This window comes from Salvia hispanica, chromosome 3 (assembly GCF_023119035.1).
Source record: "Salvia hispanica cultivar TCC Black 2014 chromosome 3, UniMelb_Shisp_WGS_1.0, whole genome shotgun sequence".
Taxonomy (NCBI): domain Eukaryota; kingdom Viridiplantae; phylum Streptophyta; class Magnoliopsida; order Lamiales; family Lamiaceae; genus Salvia; species Salvia hispanica.
The window spans coordinates 42418676-42438285 of record NC_062967.1 but is presented as its reverse complement, the minus strand read 5'-3'; the positions used below and the strand labels follow the sequence as shown (position 1 = coordinate 42438285).

The window sequence follows — 19610 nt, the reverse complement described above, 5'->3', positions numbered from 1 at the left end:
GTCCTATAGTCAGAGGAGGCCACCAAATTCGTGTAGGCATGTGCCGCAGCCGAAGACGGAGCCGTGGTCGCGCTCGGTGTCGAGCTCGGGGCCTACTCAGGCAGCGCGGCAGACGAGGATGTCGCCTTGCCCTTGCCCTTGGCAACCTTGATGCCGGGGGGACGCCGAGAGGAGAACTCTCATCCTCGAACACCGGATTGTTGAGGTCCATTGGAGATGCGCCGCTTTCGCTTCTTCTATAATCCCGAAGATGCGCTTCGATGCCCTCTTCTTCGCCGCCGTCGATTCGGGCAGCATACCTCCAACGAACTTTTGCTTCTCTTTCAAGAGCGCCCAGGACTGGTAGTGCTTGAAATCACCGTACAATGACGTGTACGAATGGATTGCTTTGTCGCGCACATCTGCGAGACTCTCGCCGCTGGCCTGCTCCCTCTCGCACTTGTCGTACTCCCCCACGAACAAGTTGACCTGCTTCTTTATTTGGTTCCAGTGCTTGCAGAGCGGCTCCCGTTGCGCTTGTAGGTTGTCGGCGGCTTGGCCACGTTGTATTTTTCGGCGATGTGCTCCCAATACGCAGTAACCTTCTGGTTGTTGGTGAACACTGGATCCTCTGAAATTTCAATCCAACACCTCGTCAAGACGATGGATTCTTCCGGCTGGTAGTTCGTCCTACCCGGGGCGAACTCTTCATTCACCGTCATAAGAGGCAATTTCTTTGCCTTGGGCCGCCTCTTCTTGGTCGCGGAGCCCGAGGCATCGGCGGCGGACGACCGGCCGCGAGATGGGGCCGGTGTGCGGGTGGGAGAAGGCTTCATGTCGGACAGCCCGTACGAGTCCGTGTTGAAATCGGGATCGTATTGGGTGTTGGTGTCAAATGGCTGGTATTCATCGGGTTTTGTACCTGGCCATCGTGTACCACCGAACATCGGACTATTCAGATTTGGGTAATCTCTGGGATTCATTTTGTTTGAAATGTAGAAAATGCAGTGTGAATTTGTGAGAGTGAAAGGAGTGAAAAATGAAGTGAAAAGTGAGAGGTATCAAAAAAATAACCGAAAACGCGCGTCCGTCGCATCGTCCGTGATTTAACCATCGTTCCCATCGTGGATGACCTAAATATAAACAGTATATGAAAAGTTGTCAATACCTGATCAATAATTGGTGGGTGCCAATTGCCATGGCCATAGCGTGCATGAAAGGATGCCAATAAATACAGTATTATCAGATAATATAAACTTTTCAATGAACATATTATTTTTGTAGGAATAAATATAGTGTGTTTAGTGATCCAGGTTAGTGCATGTGAGGACTGAGGGGATGATGTATTTTCTTTTGTTTTTTGGTAATTGGTGCATTCACAAAAGGCAATGTTTGCTGAGATAGCCATTAGCTGGCTGCCAACAATATTATTCATGATAAATAAATAAGTTGTTTTTTTTCATGTTATTTTCTAATGAATATCCACCTCATTTTACCTATCATTTGACTTACACTTTTGGCGCCAAACTTTTTTACCTGGCTATAATTGAAAATTTATCAAAATTGAAGCTATAAACTAAAAGAGCTAAAAGTTCAAGGCTACACAAAAATTACTTCAAAACTGATCTTATAAATTGAAAATGCTGAAAGTTTGGTTTGTATAAAAATTATGTCAAAGTTGAGATTATAAATTGAAAATGTTAGAAAGTTATAATTAATCCTAAAATAATTATAGTAAGGGGGTGTTTGGTTTTATTTTGAGCCCAAACTATGGAATTCAAGCTAGTGGGCTTTACAAGCAGATTGAGACAGGGTAAGCATTTTATTTCTCTTGTTTGGTTGCATTTGGTGCAGGTATGGGAGAAGAAGAAAATGACAATAAATCAAAAATCCATTAAAAGGTTAGTAAAAAAATTATGTATAACGAACAGACTAATCTGATGTTATAGGTTGGAAGGGAACCAAGTCACCAACAAGACGCAGTTCAAGCAAACAAGCCATCTTTTCTTTCCTCCTTAGCCATCCTTCTAAATTTCAACGTAATTCGATGCTTTCAGGTTTCAGCTGATTACATCAAGTTCGTCATCAACATACATCTTAGTAAACACACATGTAAAATAAAGATCAACACAAAGGGGAATCCAGTACATAACTATATCAACTGGTTTGTTTCATTTTAAAAGCAGGATGGATAATCATGTTGGAAGAGTCCAAGGCATCGATTCTGGCCATATATTCCTTCAACCTATTCAAGACGACAGGCATTGCAGAGGCATTACTTGAGATTTTCTGTTTGAGTAGTTGTAGTTTCTCAGTTTCGTCTGAATCTGCCATAACTGGAAGGCCTGCGGTATCTCTCATCAGACCTGTGCAAGCAAGAAAACCTTAGGTATTGAAGAACAATTATGAAGAAAATTCTAATATTCGGATGAAGAAGACATAAGCCATAAAGCTTGCATACACATATAAATTTGCTTTAGGTGACCCGAAATTTACCAATGGCATATATGAGCAATATTTCTACATTCTACAGATGCAATTATGATCATAACTGCTAGTATTATTTTCAATGAAGATGTTGCAACAGGGTTCCCAAGATCAAGGACAAGATTGACACACAACACTCATGCTTACGGGACCAGAAAATTGGTATATACTGTAAGCGGATAGAAGGTGGAGAGCATCACTTACACTTCTATTGTGAATCTCATCTCAAATTCCATATATGTAACATTGACCAAAAAAAGGATGCAAAAGAGGGAAGAGATAGGTCAGTTGAAACATGAACTACAGATTTCATATACTACATTTGTGCCTACAGCAAACAATTTATTATAACTGTGTTCTTGGAGATTATGCATTTAAACTCTCAAGAGAGCTACTTCAAATAAGACACCCGTGCATGGAATCTGCAGATGGTATATGCTTCCTGTGTCTCTTTTATGTAAAAGCAAAGGAGTTTATAAGGAGAGTGGGGGGGAGAGCAGCCCAACCCTATGAAATCATGACACAAAAAGACAACGATGCTCTACTGAAATAAAGAATACTTCATGAAAGAATTCTCTAATGCAAGAAATAAGAAATTAAAAAACTCTGCAGACTTGTTCAACATCACCAGAGCTTACAAACTAAATCCGAAGCTGAAAAAGAATTAAGCCTAAGACCAAGAGAAATAGATAGATAGCACAAAGGCCTAACCAGTAGCCATTTCTAACAGCATCTGCAGCAAACAATTCATTACAATTATGTTCTTGCATATTATACATTTAAATTCACTCCCAAAAAGAGCTACTTGAAATATTATAGAGGTTGCTATCTATTGAAAGAGTGTCTTCTTTACATTTTACCATGAAATGATTGGTGAACAACATACTTCTGGTCACTGAAAAAATCAGGCAAAATAAAACATTATAGAGAAAACTTCAATAACACCAAAACCTCTAAAACAACGGCCAGAATCAGTGTTACAGTCAAATTCAAGTCTTTTTTTGCAGCTAAACAGAACTCATTAGTCTTATTGTTTTTAAATTCAAAAAGCATAACTCCCACATCTAATAAGGGTATCTAAAAGAAAATGAAAACATTTAAATTACATAATAAGTGCGAGAGTGCCTGATATATACGAAGAAATAATTCACAAACCCTGGGCATCCGCGACTGGATCTGGAAGAAGTAGCCTTTGCGATTCAAGGAGAGAAGAGATGGTGGAGCTAAGTTGTCCCGAAAGATTGATTCGGTAGTCGAGTAAGTTTTGAGCTATTTCCTCTAATTCTTCTTCTAGTTTCAACACTTCTTGTTCATCTGCGGCCAATTGGGGGACTGGGCCACCATCTCTTCGTGGTTGGGAAGACATTAGGGTTTTGAGGGGGTCAAATCCGGTAGCTGTGGGTGAATGCTTGCAGGCAGCTGCTGAGACAAATTTGGGGATTAGGGTTCAACGAGTTGAAAAGTTGAAAGAAATTGCAGTCATGCCATTTTCCCGCCAAAAATACTATCCTATCCTGTGTGGGATTTCCATAGCAATAGCTAACCAAAAATTTCTCATGGTCTTTACCACAATCTAGTCAATGTCCTAGCCCTTCCAAGAAAAAAACACCAAAAATAACAACAAAATGAATTGAAGAAAAACATAATAGAAAAAAAATGAAATGGGAATAGAATATTTATAAAAAAATTTTAAAAAATCGGCTAGTTGTGCTCGTCTATGCCCTATCTCTAGGGCGTTGTTTTTTTCATCCCCTCTTCATGTAATTTTTCGCAAATTCTTCATTCATAATGAATTGTTTCGAGCTTTTAATGTATATTTTGTTCTATAATTGGTATATGGAGTAGTTAATATTTTGTACATGTTGCATCTTATTTCATTTGCATGTATGTTCAACTTGAGTGTTAGATAAATTTAGAGTTTGTGTCTAGATTGTGAATTTGGCTATTGATTAGCAATTTGGTTGTTTTTTTATTTTGATTCAGTTATATGATGTTGAACAATTTAGGATAATATATTTGGCAAATTTTGTAATGTTGAGCAATTGTGTTTTATTTTGCAATTTAAGATTGTGGTGAGTTCATCTCACAAGGCATGTGAATGTTACTGTGGCCCCAAAATCCTTCGGTGTTGTATCTCCGGGGCGAGCACATCTCGTTATAAGTTCAGCCCAAATCTTGAGTCTTTTCATTATTTGGCAATATGACGAAAAAAGGAATTTATCTATGCACTCGTATGTTAGGACTTATATAAATGTTGGCTTGTCCAAAGTCAAAAGAGATCGATCAATATCTTAATTGAGCGGTGGTGCCCTGAGACACACACATTTCATCTTCTTGTGGGCGAGACCGCGGTTACCATAGAGGGCGTTCAAGTCTACAATTACATATAATTACTAGTAGTACATAAAGTTGAAATAATGTGTCTTGCACGTTTAGTAAGTTAAATAGATAGTAATGTGTGATCTTTATGTTGAAATATGGAGCATGATCAACTATGCCTTTCTTGTAATCGAAGCAAAATATATACTTTGAAAAAAAGCTATATTCTGCTTTAATTAGTTAAACAAATCAAAAGGAGATATTCCTATATGTAGCTCTGATGTCCACGGATCATACTAACTTCTTCATCAACAAATATTCATCTGAATTGAGTGTGCATCTGCCGCTGCTACTGAAGACGTCGACCATCATTAATTCGCAGTCAATTGGTGAGAAAATTTAAATATTAATTATATATCGTGTTTATAGATATTGATTTGGAGATACATGCATAGTACATACATAATACTCATTATAATATCCTATTATTCAATAATTTCTTATCTAATCTTGTCTAGTACTCCATTAATTATTTATCTTTTTCGATTAATTATATCCATTTCTTAAAACATTTGTTACTATATGTTATTCTGGTGGCGTATTACATTGTGAAGAAACAAAGTGGAGCTCCTATATTTTGGAATTAGATTAATTTATGACTCTATGTATGTTTATTCTGGATTCAGTTTTACAAATGTTTTTTGGAAGGAATATTTTTGTGGATTCAGTTTTTAAAATGAAGACAATAATTTTGTGTTATTAATTTGCTTTTACGTACATGTCTCGAATGGGAATAATTTTCTCCGGACAACCGTTTTTCAATCTTGAAAGTAGGCTCTTCCATAAAATAAATTCAAATAGTATGATGATATCTTAAAAAAATAAAATAATATACTAGTACTATACTTGATAAAAATGCATCTTACATGATTAAATTTATAAGTATATTATTCTGTCATAATTTACACGCAGTTGTATATTTAGTTATCCACGTGTCGCGTACACAGAGAAGCATCTACATTGGTGACGAGTGGAGAGGACAGGTCAGCTTTATTTGAATATTATTTGGCCGTTTGGAATTGGGTTCATTTTATTGGAGAAGAATCCACACAAGTATGATTACATGATAAATCGAAGAATAAGGGGCGAATTAAACACGAACACATTCCAATTCATCCTTTTCAAGTTCCGTGTCCCTTAAGCAAAGATAAACAGTATATCAATCAACTAAGGAAACCACAAAACATGCAACTTTAATTTACGAGTAGGGAATAAGATGATTAGAAACAAAATTCGAAAGTGATCACATTAACTTTTAAGTATTCAATTAGAATGGACTTCGTAAGTGATAGGTTTTACTTTTGTTACACTTTAACATATAGAAATTGAATAACGTGTGAAGAGAGGAAGATGTTGAGTTGAAACGTGGTGCAATGCATGTAATGGCATATGTCTTTCTAGATTCTACACAAACATTAGGTGTTCCTCACCAAGACATTAACCAACCGATTCACCGCACAAGATTTATGGTCTTTTAAATTAATCTAATGTTTATTCATCATAACACTATCATTATGTGACATGATGTACTCACTTTTCAGTTCTCACAAAAAAAAATAAAAATTGGCACTCTTTTCTGGAGTATATCCATTTCGGAAGAATAAAAGAATAAAAAGAAAACGAAAGAACTTTCAAAATTAGTTCGCCAGAAACTGCTAGGAGAAGTTTCGTTTCCACTATTCCTCTCCCTCTTTCCGCCAACTCTTCAACCTGCAAACCTATTTTCAGGTGATTTCGCTACGATCTAATGAAAAATTATTCAAAATTTTATGAGTTAATCAATTCTAGTAGTAGTATTGCTAAATGCCAATAATACTGCTGCTGCTGCTGCTGTTGCAGTAGCAGTGTCTAATTTGAATCAAATTAGGAGAATGTCGCCAAGGTTGCGATGGCATTCAACTGTTTGTTTCTGTGTGTAGAGATAGTTAATGAGATTTGAGATAAATAGCGGTATCATTTCTCCTACGACAGATTAATGAAGGACGAATTGCAAGGCTCGCCGTACAGGCGCCACCGCAACGACCCCGAAGCCGGCGGCAGCAGCCGCTATGACTACGACGACGACGACGCGGGCTCTCCTTTCTCTATTGTGCGCACAAAACGTGCTCCAATCGACAAATTGCGTCGCTGGCGGGTAAGTTGATGATCACATTACTGAAAACTCATGAATTACTATTCCTGTATTCAAATCTCTGCAACTGATTTATCTGGCTATGCTTTCCAGCAAGCCGCTCTTGTGCTGAATGCATCTCGGAGATTTCGATATACGTTGGATTTGAAGAAAGAAGAGGAGAGGAAGGAATTGATTGCTAAGATTAGGATGCATGCTCAAGTCGTTAGGGTACTTATATATTTCTTATTCGTATTTGAATGTTCTGCCTATTTTCATTCACTAATCAATAATTTGTTGAATAGGCTGCTGTTCTTTTCCAAGAAGCTGGTACAGGACTGAATGGTAATTTCTCTTTGATGTTGTCTTTTCTATTATGAAGCTCTAATAGCCTGTTCTTGATAATGTCATTTCTGTATTTTTAGTATCAACTCCTGCAAAGTTACCATCAAGTCCAACTCGAGTGGGTGAATTTGGTATTAGCTCAGAGGAACTGGTTGCTATGTCCAGGGAGCATGATCTCTCATTTCTGCAGCAAAGCGGAGGGGTAAGTTCACTGTCATAGCATCTAATAAATAGCTTCTTATCTGCCTGACTTCCATTATTAAATCCTTACGTATATCCTGGATTAGGTTAAAGGAGTGGCTGAGAAGTTAAAGTGCAATGTGGAGAAAGGTGTCACTGCTGATGAGGCTGACCTTATAGAGCGAAAGAAAGCTTTTGGATCAAACACATATCCTCGAAAAAAAGGACGAAGTTTCTGGGTGAACATTGATTAATTCCAGCATTTCTGTATCATGTATATGGTAAAGATTAGTTCATTGGCCTCATAGGCAGTTTTTATAATATTCTTTACCATACAACATACAGATGTTTGTCTGGGAAGCTTGTCGAGATACAACGCTCATCATTTTGATGGTTGCTGCAGCTGCTTCGCTAGCACTAGGCATAAAGACTGAGGTATGGTCATGGGGAGCATAACTTGTTCATGATTTCATATGAGTGCAATACAGGTTTAGTTTGGCCTGAGTTTTCAACTTTGGATCACGTTAAATATTCCATGTTATATATAATCAGAGTATGAACTCTGTAGCTAATTGTAAAAGTCTTTGGTCAAGAATTCGGGTAAAAACTTTCAGTTTTTAAAACAGTCATTTTATAACTATGTTGTGAATAAATATAAACATGAAAGTTAGTAATAAATTATCACATTATGAATTAAAAATTCGTATGCCAACGAAACTAGAGTTCACCTGAACAAAAGATTAATGAAAGCATACCAGGTACAGATTAGAGAACCCAAAAGATGTAACATAGTGTACCACATTTTCTTCTACGTACATTTACCTGAATGTATGGAGTTCCTGGAACTATGGTTAATTGTTAGCTTGGTACTTGGTAGCTGTAAACATTATTAATCCCTGTAAGCTTTATTCAATAACATGAACACAAAATAATGCTTTTGATGTGGATGTAGTTTTCATGCTCCTGGAATTTATATTAAGATATTCAATCTTGCAATTTGTACTTTGTACTTTGTAGGGTATAAAAGAAGGTTGGTATGATGGAGGGAGCATTGCCATGGCTGTTCTCATAGTCATCATATTTACTGGTATCGCCAACTTACTTGTTGATTGAATATTTCATTTAAGTGCATGGTCTGAATGTGCTATGCTTTACGAATAATTTAAATGCAGATAGAGAACAATTTTTGTTCATTTGAATTTTCTGTTCAAAAGTGAGTACAAGAAGTTGCTCCATAACATAAAATTAATAAATTTCTGAGATCCAGTGATGATAAAAATCTTGATTCCAAGAGAACTGGGATTATCTTTGAACAAGAAAGAGTAAAAGAACACAAATGAACTGAATGGATGCTATTGCTAGTTCACAATGAAAGCTAACAAGTTAAAAATTGGTTTGATTAGTCAAAATGTCTACTACTATATTTAATTGAAGTTCATTCTGAGTTCAGGTTTCATTAGATGATTGACAATTTCTGTTCAATGTCTTTGCTGCTAGTGACTTTTTAGATGTCCATAATTTTTGCAGCCGTAAGCGACTACAGGCAGTCTCTACAATTTCAAAACTTAAATGAGGAGAAACAAAACATTCAAATGGAGGTATGTACAATGAAGTAGGTCATACATGTATTCCTTTGTTTTCTTCTTACATTTTCTGGTAACCGTTTCCAGGTGGTCAGGGGTGGGCGCAGAATTAAGGTTTCAATATTTGATATAGTGGTTGGTGATGTTGTGCCTCTCAAAATTGGTGATCAGGTAGTAATACACTTCAAACACTCTCTTCTTTCTTACTCCTCACCTTAAAGGATAAAATATACTACTACTAGTATATTTCCCTTTTCAGTTTATTGTTTGAGAGAAATGATCACATACTTTTTTTCTTTTGGTCAAGTTTAGCATGCCAATCAGTTGCATATGAAGAAGGATGTGGTTGCATATTGACATCATTGGCTGAAACTAGAAATAGAAATTCATAGTAGGCTGGTTAAATAACAAGTCTCACTTTTCTCATAGTAGGCAGCAAAATGCCTTGGGTCTGATTGGATGTATTTCATTCTGAAGCCATTTTAGTAGAGTTATATTTTCCTTCATACTGTGTCGACCAGTTTTTCAAACGCAAAAGCTACTGAGATGCATTTTGATTACTCAATTCTTGAATATGCAAGAATGTTCAGGAACTTCACTATAGCCATTGCTTTTATGCATACAGGTTCCAGCTGATGGACTGGTCATCTCTGGCCACTCTCTCTCAATTGATGAATCCAGTATGACTGGGGAAAGTAAAATTGTGAGTTAATTACATCAACAGCTGCAATTGCTGGTCGCTGTTGTGTTAATATTCTAACGTATTAAATGTGGAATTAGGTACACAAGGACCCAACTAGATCACCTTTTCTTATGTCAGGATGCAAGGTTGCTGATGGGTATGGTGCCATGCTGGTAATATTACTTTCATCGCCTCCAGTCTAATTAGGAATTTTCGCTGTTGAATCCATAAGATAAGATAATATGTGATACTAATGGAGAATTATCAGCTATATTAATATTGAAACCTTTGGTGTCTTATTTTTCATTTTCAGCAATTACTATGTATTGTTGCATAGTAATTGCGAACATTGGTTACATATTTGTGCATTTGTATAACTATATTATAAATCCTGGATAATGATAATTTTAGTTTGTTTGTTTATTTGGCTTTTCCTTTGGGGTATTTTTGTGCATATTTTCTTGTGACATATTCATTCAATGATTTGATGGATTGTGTATTTAGCTTCCATTATTTGGTAAATGAATACATAGCAGTGATTACAATTATAATGAATCGTTTCCTTGAAATTCATCCTGAGAGGTTTTATGTTCACCTTGTTTCTAACAGAAATTCTTATTGCTAGCGCATATACTCGTTTCTTGAAATTCTTTTCCTAACAGCATTCCTATATGTTGCAACTTATAAAATGGTTACAAACTAATGCATAGAGACATAGGAGCCACACTCTGTAGATTGTAATGATGAACTGTTCTTCACAGTATGACTATGTGCATACACTCTCTTTTATATCAGCTGATTTTTCTACTTATCTTCCAGGTAACAAGCGTGGGCATAAACACAGAGTGGGGTTTACTTATGGCGAGCATATCAGAGGATAATGGTGAAGAAACACCATTGCAGGTTAATTTTTCTTGGGATCTTTGAACCTTCACACGAATGCCTAATGGTCATATTTTGATGCCAAGGGTTACTTGTTACTTCTCTAGGTACGACTAAATGGGGTTGCCACATTTATTGGAATGGTTGGACTTGCAGTGGCTGCAGCAGTTCTTATAATCCTTGTGGTCAGGTAGTTGTGTTACTGAAGGGGTGTCAGAGTTGGGGTTTTGAGTAATGAATTGCTTACTCTCATTATATTTTCAATAGGTCTAGAGTAAATTAACCTTTTATGAACTGCTAGATTTTTTACTGGGAACACGAAGGACCCCGATGGCACGGTACAATTTATAGCTGGGAAAACGAAAGTCGGTGATGCGGTCGATGGATTTATCAAAATTTTCACTGTTGCAGTATGTAATCCGCTAATTATTATTTGAAGTAGTCACAGGACAGCTTATGCTTATCTGTGGATACTTCACTAATCTGGACTTAACTCTAGGTGACCATTGTTGTTGTTGCTGTACCAGAAGGTCTTCCATTGGCTGTTACCCTGACGTGAGTATATCTTATTATGCATTATCTTATGGGTCCGTTGCTTATGATTATGCAGATTTTTCTTGACAGATATCATACAGAATAACTAGTTCTCTGTAACTCACTCTCATTATCCCTAAGAAAATGTCTATATTTTTTACTGAAAGTATCGTTGAGATCATATAATTCAACCTACCTTTTCTTTGATGCTAATACGCTATTCATTGTAACACCAACAATCTTTTTGGTGCTTCCTTGAATCCTTTGACACAGCACTACACATAAGCAATTGTTACTACACACTCAACTGTTTTCTACCTCTTGACTTCTTTAATTTGCATTTGCCTTGCAGGCTTGCTTATTCCATGAAAAAAATGATGGCTGATAAGGCATTGGTATGTATAGTTTAGTTACTTTTATCTAAAATTATTTCATTGTTATGCAGAGCAACACTAACAATTGAACTGCAGGTTAGGAGGCTATCAGCCTGTGAAACAATGGGCTCTGCCACCACCATTTGCAGTGACAAAACTGGGACTTTGACACTGAACCAGGTGCTTTTCAGCCCGCTTTATATGCTTCCGAATTTTCTGTTGTAGCCTGTAGGTCTAGTGTTGAGTCAGTTGCTCTAGCTTTATAGTAAAAAATTTGTTGCGTAACTTTATTTGATTCGTAAAGTTGCTTGCTTATCTTTGTTATTTTATTTCCAGATGACGGTAGTTGAGGCCTATGTTTGTGGGAAAAAAACAGACTCACCTGACAACAAGTCTCTGCTTCCTCCGAGGATGATCTCTTTGCTTATTGAGGGCATTGCTCAAAATACCACTGGAAGTGTCTTCTTAACTGAGGTATCTATTAAAGAGTATTGGAGTGGCATATGATTGCTTATATTTTTACAAAGTAAAGCCCACAGTATTAAGCATTTGAAGCTTTTCTGTTCATCTGCCTAAGGATGAATTAGCCTTTCAGTAGTATATGTTAAACCAATATTCATGTTTATGAATGAAGAGTGCTTATCTGTTACTGTTTTCCAATAGGGTGGAGCTATGGAAATTTCTGGATCACCAACAGAAAAGGCTATTCTGCAATGGGCAGTAAATGTAGTGTGACTGTTCTGTCTCCTTTCATTTTTGTGTTTGTTTTTATCCGAGTTTGCACATGTCTTCTTGTTATTGGTTGTAATTTCTATTCGCCTTGTTTGTTGATTTGTTCTTAGCTTGGAATGGATTTTGGTGCCTCTCGATCAGATTCTGCCATAATTCATGCTTTCCCGTTTAACTCAGAGAAAAAGCGAGGTGGTGTCGCCCTAAAACTGGTACACAATATTCTGTTTGGACTTTGGAGGGTTTACTTTTTCCATGTCTTCAACTGGTTCAACTTGCTCATTTAGAAATCATTTCCTCGATCCTTGATATATTCTTTCCTAGCAAACCAATTTATAGCTGTTTTGAATTATTGGCAGTCAAATTCTGAGATCCGTGTGCACTGGAAAGGTGCTGCAGAAATAGTCCTTGCATCCTGTACCCACTACATTGATGCAGATGATAATGTAGTCGAGATGGATGAAGACAAGGTCTGCTCCAATGATAGTTATTTTTATAGTAGAGTTTTATTAGGCAAACATAAAGCTGATGAAGTTATTGGGCTTAAAATCTTGACCTCAATGATTTGTTCATTTGTTTTTATGTTTTAATATCATTTGAATCTTACATGTGAATATTTGATGTATATTCCTGCAGCTTTCACTTTTCAGAGAAGCAATAGAAGATATGGCTAAAGAAAGTTTGCGTTGTGTAGCTATTGCCTACAGAACGTGTGGAATGGATGAGGTTCCAACTACTGAGGAGGAACTGGAAAATTGGCAGCTACCTGAAGGAGACCTAATCTTACTTGCTATCGTTGGGATCAAGGTGTTTTTCTACTCTAACAATCAACATTGGGTTTGTCAGTTCGTCAATTGACATCTACAACATTATCTGAATTTTTTCTTAAATAAATGAAAAATATATGAACCAGCATTCCTAAACAATGCATATGAAATTTAGATATTAATTTTCATCTGGTGTTTGTGCATGGGTACCATAACTAGAAATCTTAGCTAAAAAATTAATTGCGTATTCTGCCTTCACCAAAGGTGGTCTTTGAGCCGGTGAGCCACTATCAGCCGAACATGCTGGAAACTGAAAGACATTTGACAAAATAGTCTGCTTCTTCCAATCACTTTTTTTGGTTGCTTGTAAAGTATCTGTGGGAAGCTTAATCTATGCGCAACAGTATCACACTAAGGAAACTAACAACTCTAGTATGAGTTTAATAAGTTAAATTTTATTGGTGGACTGAATATATTTTGAGAATTTTACTTATTGTTTTTATTCTGCAGAGTACTTGAGTTACATTTCAGGACTAGAAGGTTTTAATTATTTGAGTACAGCTTATTGAGTAATCATTTGTGTACATTTAATAAATTGACTGGGTGATGGTTTTTCACTAATGTTAGTTTAACATGTTGGAAAGAGAAGGGATTGCATTAGTAGGAATGTAGGATACTCTGTTGCACGCCATCTTTCTCCTTTATTACTTGACTCTGAAGTGAAGTGATCATTGGTTCTTTGGCCTTTTTGGTTCATTGGTTCTTTGACTTTTTTCCCACCCTCAACCCCCCTCCCATGTGGTTAACGTCAGTTTCCCGTCTCCGGCATCTTATGCAATTGTGATATAAATTACTCCTTATTTCCCATACTTATGGTAAATACCTTTTTCTATGCCTCTTTTTTAATTAAAATTATTTGTTCTTCATGGTGTGTATATTGTAGGATCCTTGTCGGCCAGGGGTACGAGATGCAGTTCAACTCTGTGTTAATGCAGGCGTCAAGGTGTGTACATTCATCATTTACACACATGTAGAGTATTGTGTGTTCCTCAGACTGTTTCTTTGGCTAGTTCGTTTTTCTCATGTCTTTACGATTTCTGGGTCTCTGAGCCTGTTCCACATTTTCCTTTTCTTTGTACTGGAGAATTGTTTTAGAAGAAGCCTTGGGGGTTTTGACCATTTGAATTTTTGTTGATTCAAACTTGAAAGATATTTATAGCTCTAAAACTGGCCATGCTGGTCTGTAACTCAAATCTGTAGTCCAGCATTCAATTGGAGCAATCTGTTTTTTACATTATGCCAAATTGTTTGGTTCGCCAAATGATTGCCTTACCTAAGTGCGTCTAGAGTTTTTATCTAGTATTTTTTTCCCTGTGTGACTTGGTATATTTGAATAGGGTTTGTGCATTTGGATTTCATATTTTTATAGTTTCTTTTAATAATTCTTTTGAGTTGATTAGTATTAGAATGCTTAATTTGTAATCCAAATGGCCACTAGAACTGTGCGAACATTTCCCGACCAGATACGTGTTGAAATGGGGACTTCCCTACGTAAACTGGGGTTCATTGCTATATAACTTATATTGTTTCTGTTTTATTTATTCCCTGCAGGGAACCATGCATGCATAAACTTGTATTATAAACTATTGCAATCATGTTGGTATTGTTCATTTGAGATGATTGGTTTATTTATAGGTACGGATGGTCACTGGGGACAATCTTCAAACAGCCAGAGCAATAGCCTTAGAGTGTGGGATATTAGGGTCAAATGCAGATGCTACAGAGCCCAATCTAATTGAAGGAAAGACATTTCGTAACATGACTGAGTCACAAAGATTAGAAGTGGCGGACAGGATTTCGGTAAGCGCTGAGAATTATAGTGCTGCTAGGAGATATGCCTGTTTGTGATCTCTGTATAAGAGGAGAAGAGAAGTACCATTTACAATTCTCGCTTATAGGTAATGGGAAGGTCATCACCCAATGACAAACTCTTGCTTGTACAAGCATTGAGGAGGAAGGAACATGTTGTTGCTGTGACTGGAGATGGCACTAATGACGCTCCTGCACTTCATGAGGTTAGCATTTTCATTGTTCTACCATTTTGGAGTCTCCTTTAAAATAGACGAGGATCTCAGAAATGGGACATTCTTTTGTTAGTTGAATATTCTTATTCAACCTTAAGTTTTTTTTTTTCTATTTGTTTCAGTTCATTAAGATGATTAATCAGCAGTCATTAGAACAATATGATCCTCTTTTCTTCTTTTTTTTTACTATTGATATTAAGATTTAAGAAAATAATGGGAAAAGATAACTGATCATTTTCTTCGTTGGTAGAAATCAAATTGAATTTTTCTCATGGATAACTTTCATATAACTGCTTTTCTTTGTATTTAGGATTACATCCTATATTTCTGTTTTTTCTTGTTCTTTTACTTTTATGGACTCCATTTCATGCTTTCGATTCTGTCTTGATGTAGGCTGATATTGGTCTAGCAATGGGTATTCAAGGCACAGAAGTCGCAAAAGAAAGTTCAGATATCATCATACTGGATGATAATTTTGCATCTGTAGTAAAGGTTGGTTTTTAGTGTCACAGTATGCTGATGCAATTGTGTTGTCTGGATTTGACACTCAGATTCATCCCTTGAGGTTTCTAATTTCAAAATCATTTGCAATTAACTTCTCTTGGCCTTTTAATTAAGTGCTGATTAGTCGGTCTTTGTTTAGCTATTTGGATATGCATAGTGAATTTTGTAGTAACATTCTCATACAGGCTAACTTTCATAAAACTGTTTTGGAACAGAATATGTTATATCTACCTCAGACAAATCTCTCTGTTATGATTTTTCTAGCTGCTCTCTCTTGGAATTTCAGCCTTTAAACAAAATAATAAATTGTTAGCATCAAATATTATGTCACAATGTTGGTACTTCAGCTGGTAAAGTAATTGCAGGTTGTCCGATGGGGTAGATCTGTGTACGCCAATATCCAGAAATTCATACAATTTCAACTTACAGTTAATGTTGCAGCTCTGGTAATCAATGTTGCGGCTGCAGTTTCCTCTGGAAATGTTCCACTCAATGCAGTACAGGTGCAGTTCTCTCTCCAACTGTATCTTCTATGCATAACTTTTCCATGTTCTAGCCCATCTGCTTATTAGTATATTCTTCCAGCTACTATGGGTAAATCTTATTATGGATACACTAGGAGCCCTTGCACTTGCCACGGAACCACCTACAGATCACCTCATGGGAAGACCTCCTGTTGGAAGAAGGTTAGACTTCATGTGTGTTTGAAATAAAGAAACTAATGGTGTCATTATGTTCTCTTAATTTAATACGTCCACTAATCATATGTAATACGAGTAGTAACTTTATGTTAAGATCTAACTGTGGATGTCTTGCTAGCGGGGCTCAGAGCTGTCTCACATCTTGCCTCCCCTGGTTTCGCTTTAAGCCATCCGTGATATGATTAAACTTGGTTTAAATGTATTTTTTTGGTCTTTTGCTCTATCATGACAACTTGAAAGTTAGTCTCTGAAGCAATGGAAATTTGCAAGTTTGTCCTTCTTTTGTTCCTTATCCTCCATGATCGATCTATAACATCAGTATTTATCTAAGCTAAGGGATTCTAGAAGATCAGTTATATTCATAATATATTCGTCAAGTCTAACTTGTAATATCTATAGATGTGAATTAGTTGTTATTTACTTCAACATCTATAGTCAGAAGGAATAGTTGATTTTGTGAAGTCACTGATCAGGGCCTTTATACAGGGAACCTCTTATAACAAATATCATGTGGAGGAATTTATTAATACAGGTATAATATTACTTCATTTCAGCACCTTAATCGCACTTTAATGTGTCAAAACATGGGACATAATCATTTTCTATTATTGGTTTCTTGAATGATTTTAGGCTTTGTATCAAGTAACTGTTCTGTTGGTCCTCAATTTCCGTGGAAAGAGCATTCTGAATCTGAAGAATGATACGAGTGATCATGCTTTCAAAGTGAAGAATACATTGATATTCAATGCATTTGTCTTTTGCCAGGTGAGGTTACTTTTATATAAGGATACCTGAAGCAAGTAAATTGTTGTATTCAATGATGGGATTTGAGTGTCAAAACTGTGGAACAATAAAACATAGATGTATGTGGAGAAGTATATAGACATAGTAGAGAACGGTAGGTGTATTTCATTAGTCAACATAGGCCACATATATGTAGTACAAGAGACTAAAGCTAAACTATGTCACGTCATCGATGTGGGATACTAATATTCTTAACAAAAACAAGATAAGGGGGCACTTGGACTTGGTTCTGTGCAACTAACTCACCACACAGGATAGGTTCGCTTACATATACACTTGATTTCTAGAGAGTTCCATCTGATTTTTCTACGATGATTGGTATATCTGTTGATCAGCATATACACACTTAGATGGTTGTCAAATTCAACTGGTAGTATCATGTCTTTACAGTGTGATTTATTTACAGACACAAATTGTTGGTTGGCAACTACAAATAAGATATATTGATTTGGTCAACTTCAGTACTTTAGTAATGGATCTGTGTCTGTGTGTGTCTGCTACTGATTTCTACTTCAATGTCTTGATAGATCTTTAATGAATTTAATGCTCGAAAGCCGGATGAAATCAATGTATGGAAAGGAGTAACAAAGAACATTCTCTTCATGGGGATAGTTGGCATCGAAGTGGTGCTTCAGGTACTTGTGTTTTCTAATTGACAATAGCAACTGGTGTAGTTGTGAAAACTTGACATCATCTGTATTCTCTCTATGCATCTCCAGGTTATGATTATATTTTTTCTTGGGAAGTTTACTTCAACTGTTCGTCTCAGTTGGAAATTGTGGCTTGTTTCTCTTACCATTGGTTTTATCAGGTTAGTTTAGCAGTATTTTAGTTGGTGGTTGAGTTTTCTGCTACATTACTTCACACTAGGAATATAATTTTTTTCTTTATAGTTATTAGTGTGTATGTTTAGTCACTTCACCTCTAAGATCTGATAATTGTATTATCAATTTTTCCTTTTGTCTACTAGTTGGCCTCTTGCTATGGTTGGAAAATTAGTCCCTGTTCCAGAGAGAAATTTCAGCGAATACTTCAGAAAGAGAAGTAGTAAGAAAAAGCACTTTAACGGTAAGTATGGCCGAGCTTACTCTGATTACCTCGCTCCCAAGTGTGGCTGAGAAATGTTGTACAGTTGGAATGACAATTATTTGAACTTGATCAACATCTTCTTCTCTTTCAGATAAAGAAGATGTTGCATCTTTGGAAGGTCATGCGGGATAGACAGACATTTGTATGTGTACAAAACTGGAAGTGAACTAACTTTGGCTTGACTAGACCGACTGTCACGTTCTAATACGAGTATTTACTGCTTATTCATGTTTGTTTAGTTAGTGAGGCACACAATGATCTATTTTGGTGTATTTATAGGATGTAGGTCCCTTGTCTTTAGAGTAGGTTTGTGTAAATTAAAAATTTGTTTGTTCGATCGATCAGCCTTGTATTTTAATTTGCGGTTGTATCAATATTGGCTTTCGTTGCTTTTCATCGTTTACTTTTAAGCCTTTTTATATCGTTTCGACTTGAGTAGACATTTCTGTAGTTTATTTCAATTCAAAAAGTATGTACCCCAACTAATTGCCCTTATAACAAAAAAATTCTGGTAAAATTGCGGGTCTTTTAAAATGAAGCATAATGAAGATAGTTTCCGTCCGAGATTCAAACCAAGATAAGTTGTCACAGGTTTCAGTCAAAGGGAAGACGCTGTCACTGAAATAATATTTTCACAATTGGTAAACTCAGTATTTAAGTGATATTTAGCTATTATTCTTGTTTCATTAGAATTAGTTTTATAGGCATATTTGACACACTACCAAATAAACTGATATGTTGATCAATTTTGAAGGAAAAACTGCCTAAAAATGGGCATAAGGTGTAAAGGTGCTAATTTAGAACGCAAGTGTTGTGGGAAAGGATCGCACGGATCGGATAGTGTGGCGCTAGCCATAAATGCACAGCCCGTTTAATGTTGAAGAGAGACAAGAATTTGAGAAAGTTGGATCAAGCACGGACTACGCAGGGTGAACCTCAACTGCATGACCTGTGCGTACATGTGTTGAAGGCGAGACAGGTTGTGACGAGATACGGACCATGTGTGGCTACAAGCCTTACACACGGCCCATGCCATAAGGTGCCACCACCTTGGCCGAGAAGAGTTTTTTTTTTTTTTTTTTTTTTTTTTTCTTCTTTTTTTTTTTTTTCTTCTTGTAGTGAAGTTAATGACACTGTTATAGTTATGTTCTAGCTCATCTCACCTATCACAACTAACAATATTTCTTACTCCGTCAGTCCGCCATTACTCGTCATACTAAAGTGAGTTGAAAAAGTGAGTGGAATGTATGCCCTATTTTTATATAGTAATTTTATAATAAATTTTATGTTTAATGAGTTAGTGAATAGTGAGATCCATTATAAAAAAATAGTGAAAAATAAGTGTGATAAATATTAGGACTGATAGATCAAAAGGATTCTAGTAATAAGTAATATTG

At 36.4% G+C, this 19610-nt stretch overlaps 2 protein-coding genes across 3 annotated transcripts; one reads left to right on the top strand and one right to left on the bottom strand.

Annotated features, from left to right (window-relative positions):
- Positions 1–1962: 1962 nt before the first annotated feature.
- Positions 1963–4035, bottom strand: LOC125212858. Its single transcript, XM_048113135.1, has 2 exons — positions 3622–4035; positions 1963–2345 (listed from the first exon to the last, which is right to left on the bottom strand). Exons 1-2 carry the CDS (start codon positions 3830–3832, stop codon positions 2137–2139), a joined length of 420 nt encoding a protein of 139 aa, XP_047969092.1. The 5' UTR covers positions 3833–4035; the 3' UTR covers positions 1963–2136.
- A 2308-nt stretch (positions 4036–6343) lies between these two features.
- On the top strand, positions 6344–18609 carry LOC125212658 (calcium-transporting ATPase 8, plasma membrane-type-like). 2 transcript variants are annotated; one of them, XM_048112884.1, is made up of 35 exons: positions 6344–6573; positions 6817–6979; positions 7070–7186; positions 7261–7300; positions 7381–7502; positions 7588–7719; positions 7826–7915; positions 8498–8567; positions 9008–9078; positions 9151–9234; positions 9689–9766; positions 9844–9918; positions 10565–10648; positions 10735–10817; positions 10929–11037; positions 11127–11182; positions 11514–11556; positions 11632–11715; positions 11872–12009; positions 12199–12261; positions 12378–12476; positions 12624–12734; positions 12901–13071; positions 13975–14034; positions 14727–14891; positions 14990–15106; positions 15509–15607; positions 15985–16122; positions 16205–16305; positions 16807–16852; positions 16951–17085; positions 17652–17759; positions 17844–17935; positions 18095–18192; positions 18305–18609. In XM_048112884.1, the coding sequence occupies exons 2-35, from the start codon at positions 6821–6823 to the stop codon at positions 18343–18345; spliced, it is 3279 nt and encodes a 1092-aa protein (XP_047968841.1). In that variant the 5' UTR covers positions 6344–6573; positions 6817–6820; the 3' UTR covers positions 18346–18609. The 2 variants fall into 2 exon arrangements, with proteins under 2 accessions (XP_047968841.1, XP_047968842.1); XM_048112885.1 differs by lacking the exons at positions 6344–6573; positions 6817–6979; positions 7070–7186; ... (1 more) ...; positions 7381–7502; positions 7588–7719 and adding an exon at positions 7736–7754.
- The last annotated feature ends 1001 nt before the right edge of the window (positions 18610–19610 follow it).

Coding starts and splice junctions, on each gene's coding strand:
- LOC125212858 (XM_048113135.1), bottom strand. CDS start 3,832: ATGTCTTCCCAACCACGAAGAGATGGTGGCCCAGTCCCCCAATTGGCC. Junction 2,346..3,621: donor TCCAGTCGCGGATGCCCAGG/GTTTGTGAATTA, acceptor TTGCTTGCACAG/GTCTGATGAGAGATACCGCA.
- LOC125212658 (XM_048112884.1), top strand. CDS start 6,821: ATGAAGGACGAATTGCAAGGCTCGCCGTACAGGCGCCACCGCAACGAC. Junction 7,720..7,825: donor AAAAAGGACGAAGTTTCTGG/GTGAACATTGAT, acceptor TACAACATACAG/ATGTTTGTCTGGGAAGCTTG. Junction 9,235..9,688: donor CTCTCAAAATTGGTGATCAG/GTAGTAATACAC, acceptor TTATGCATACAG/GTTCCAGCTGATGGACTGGT.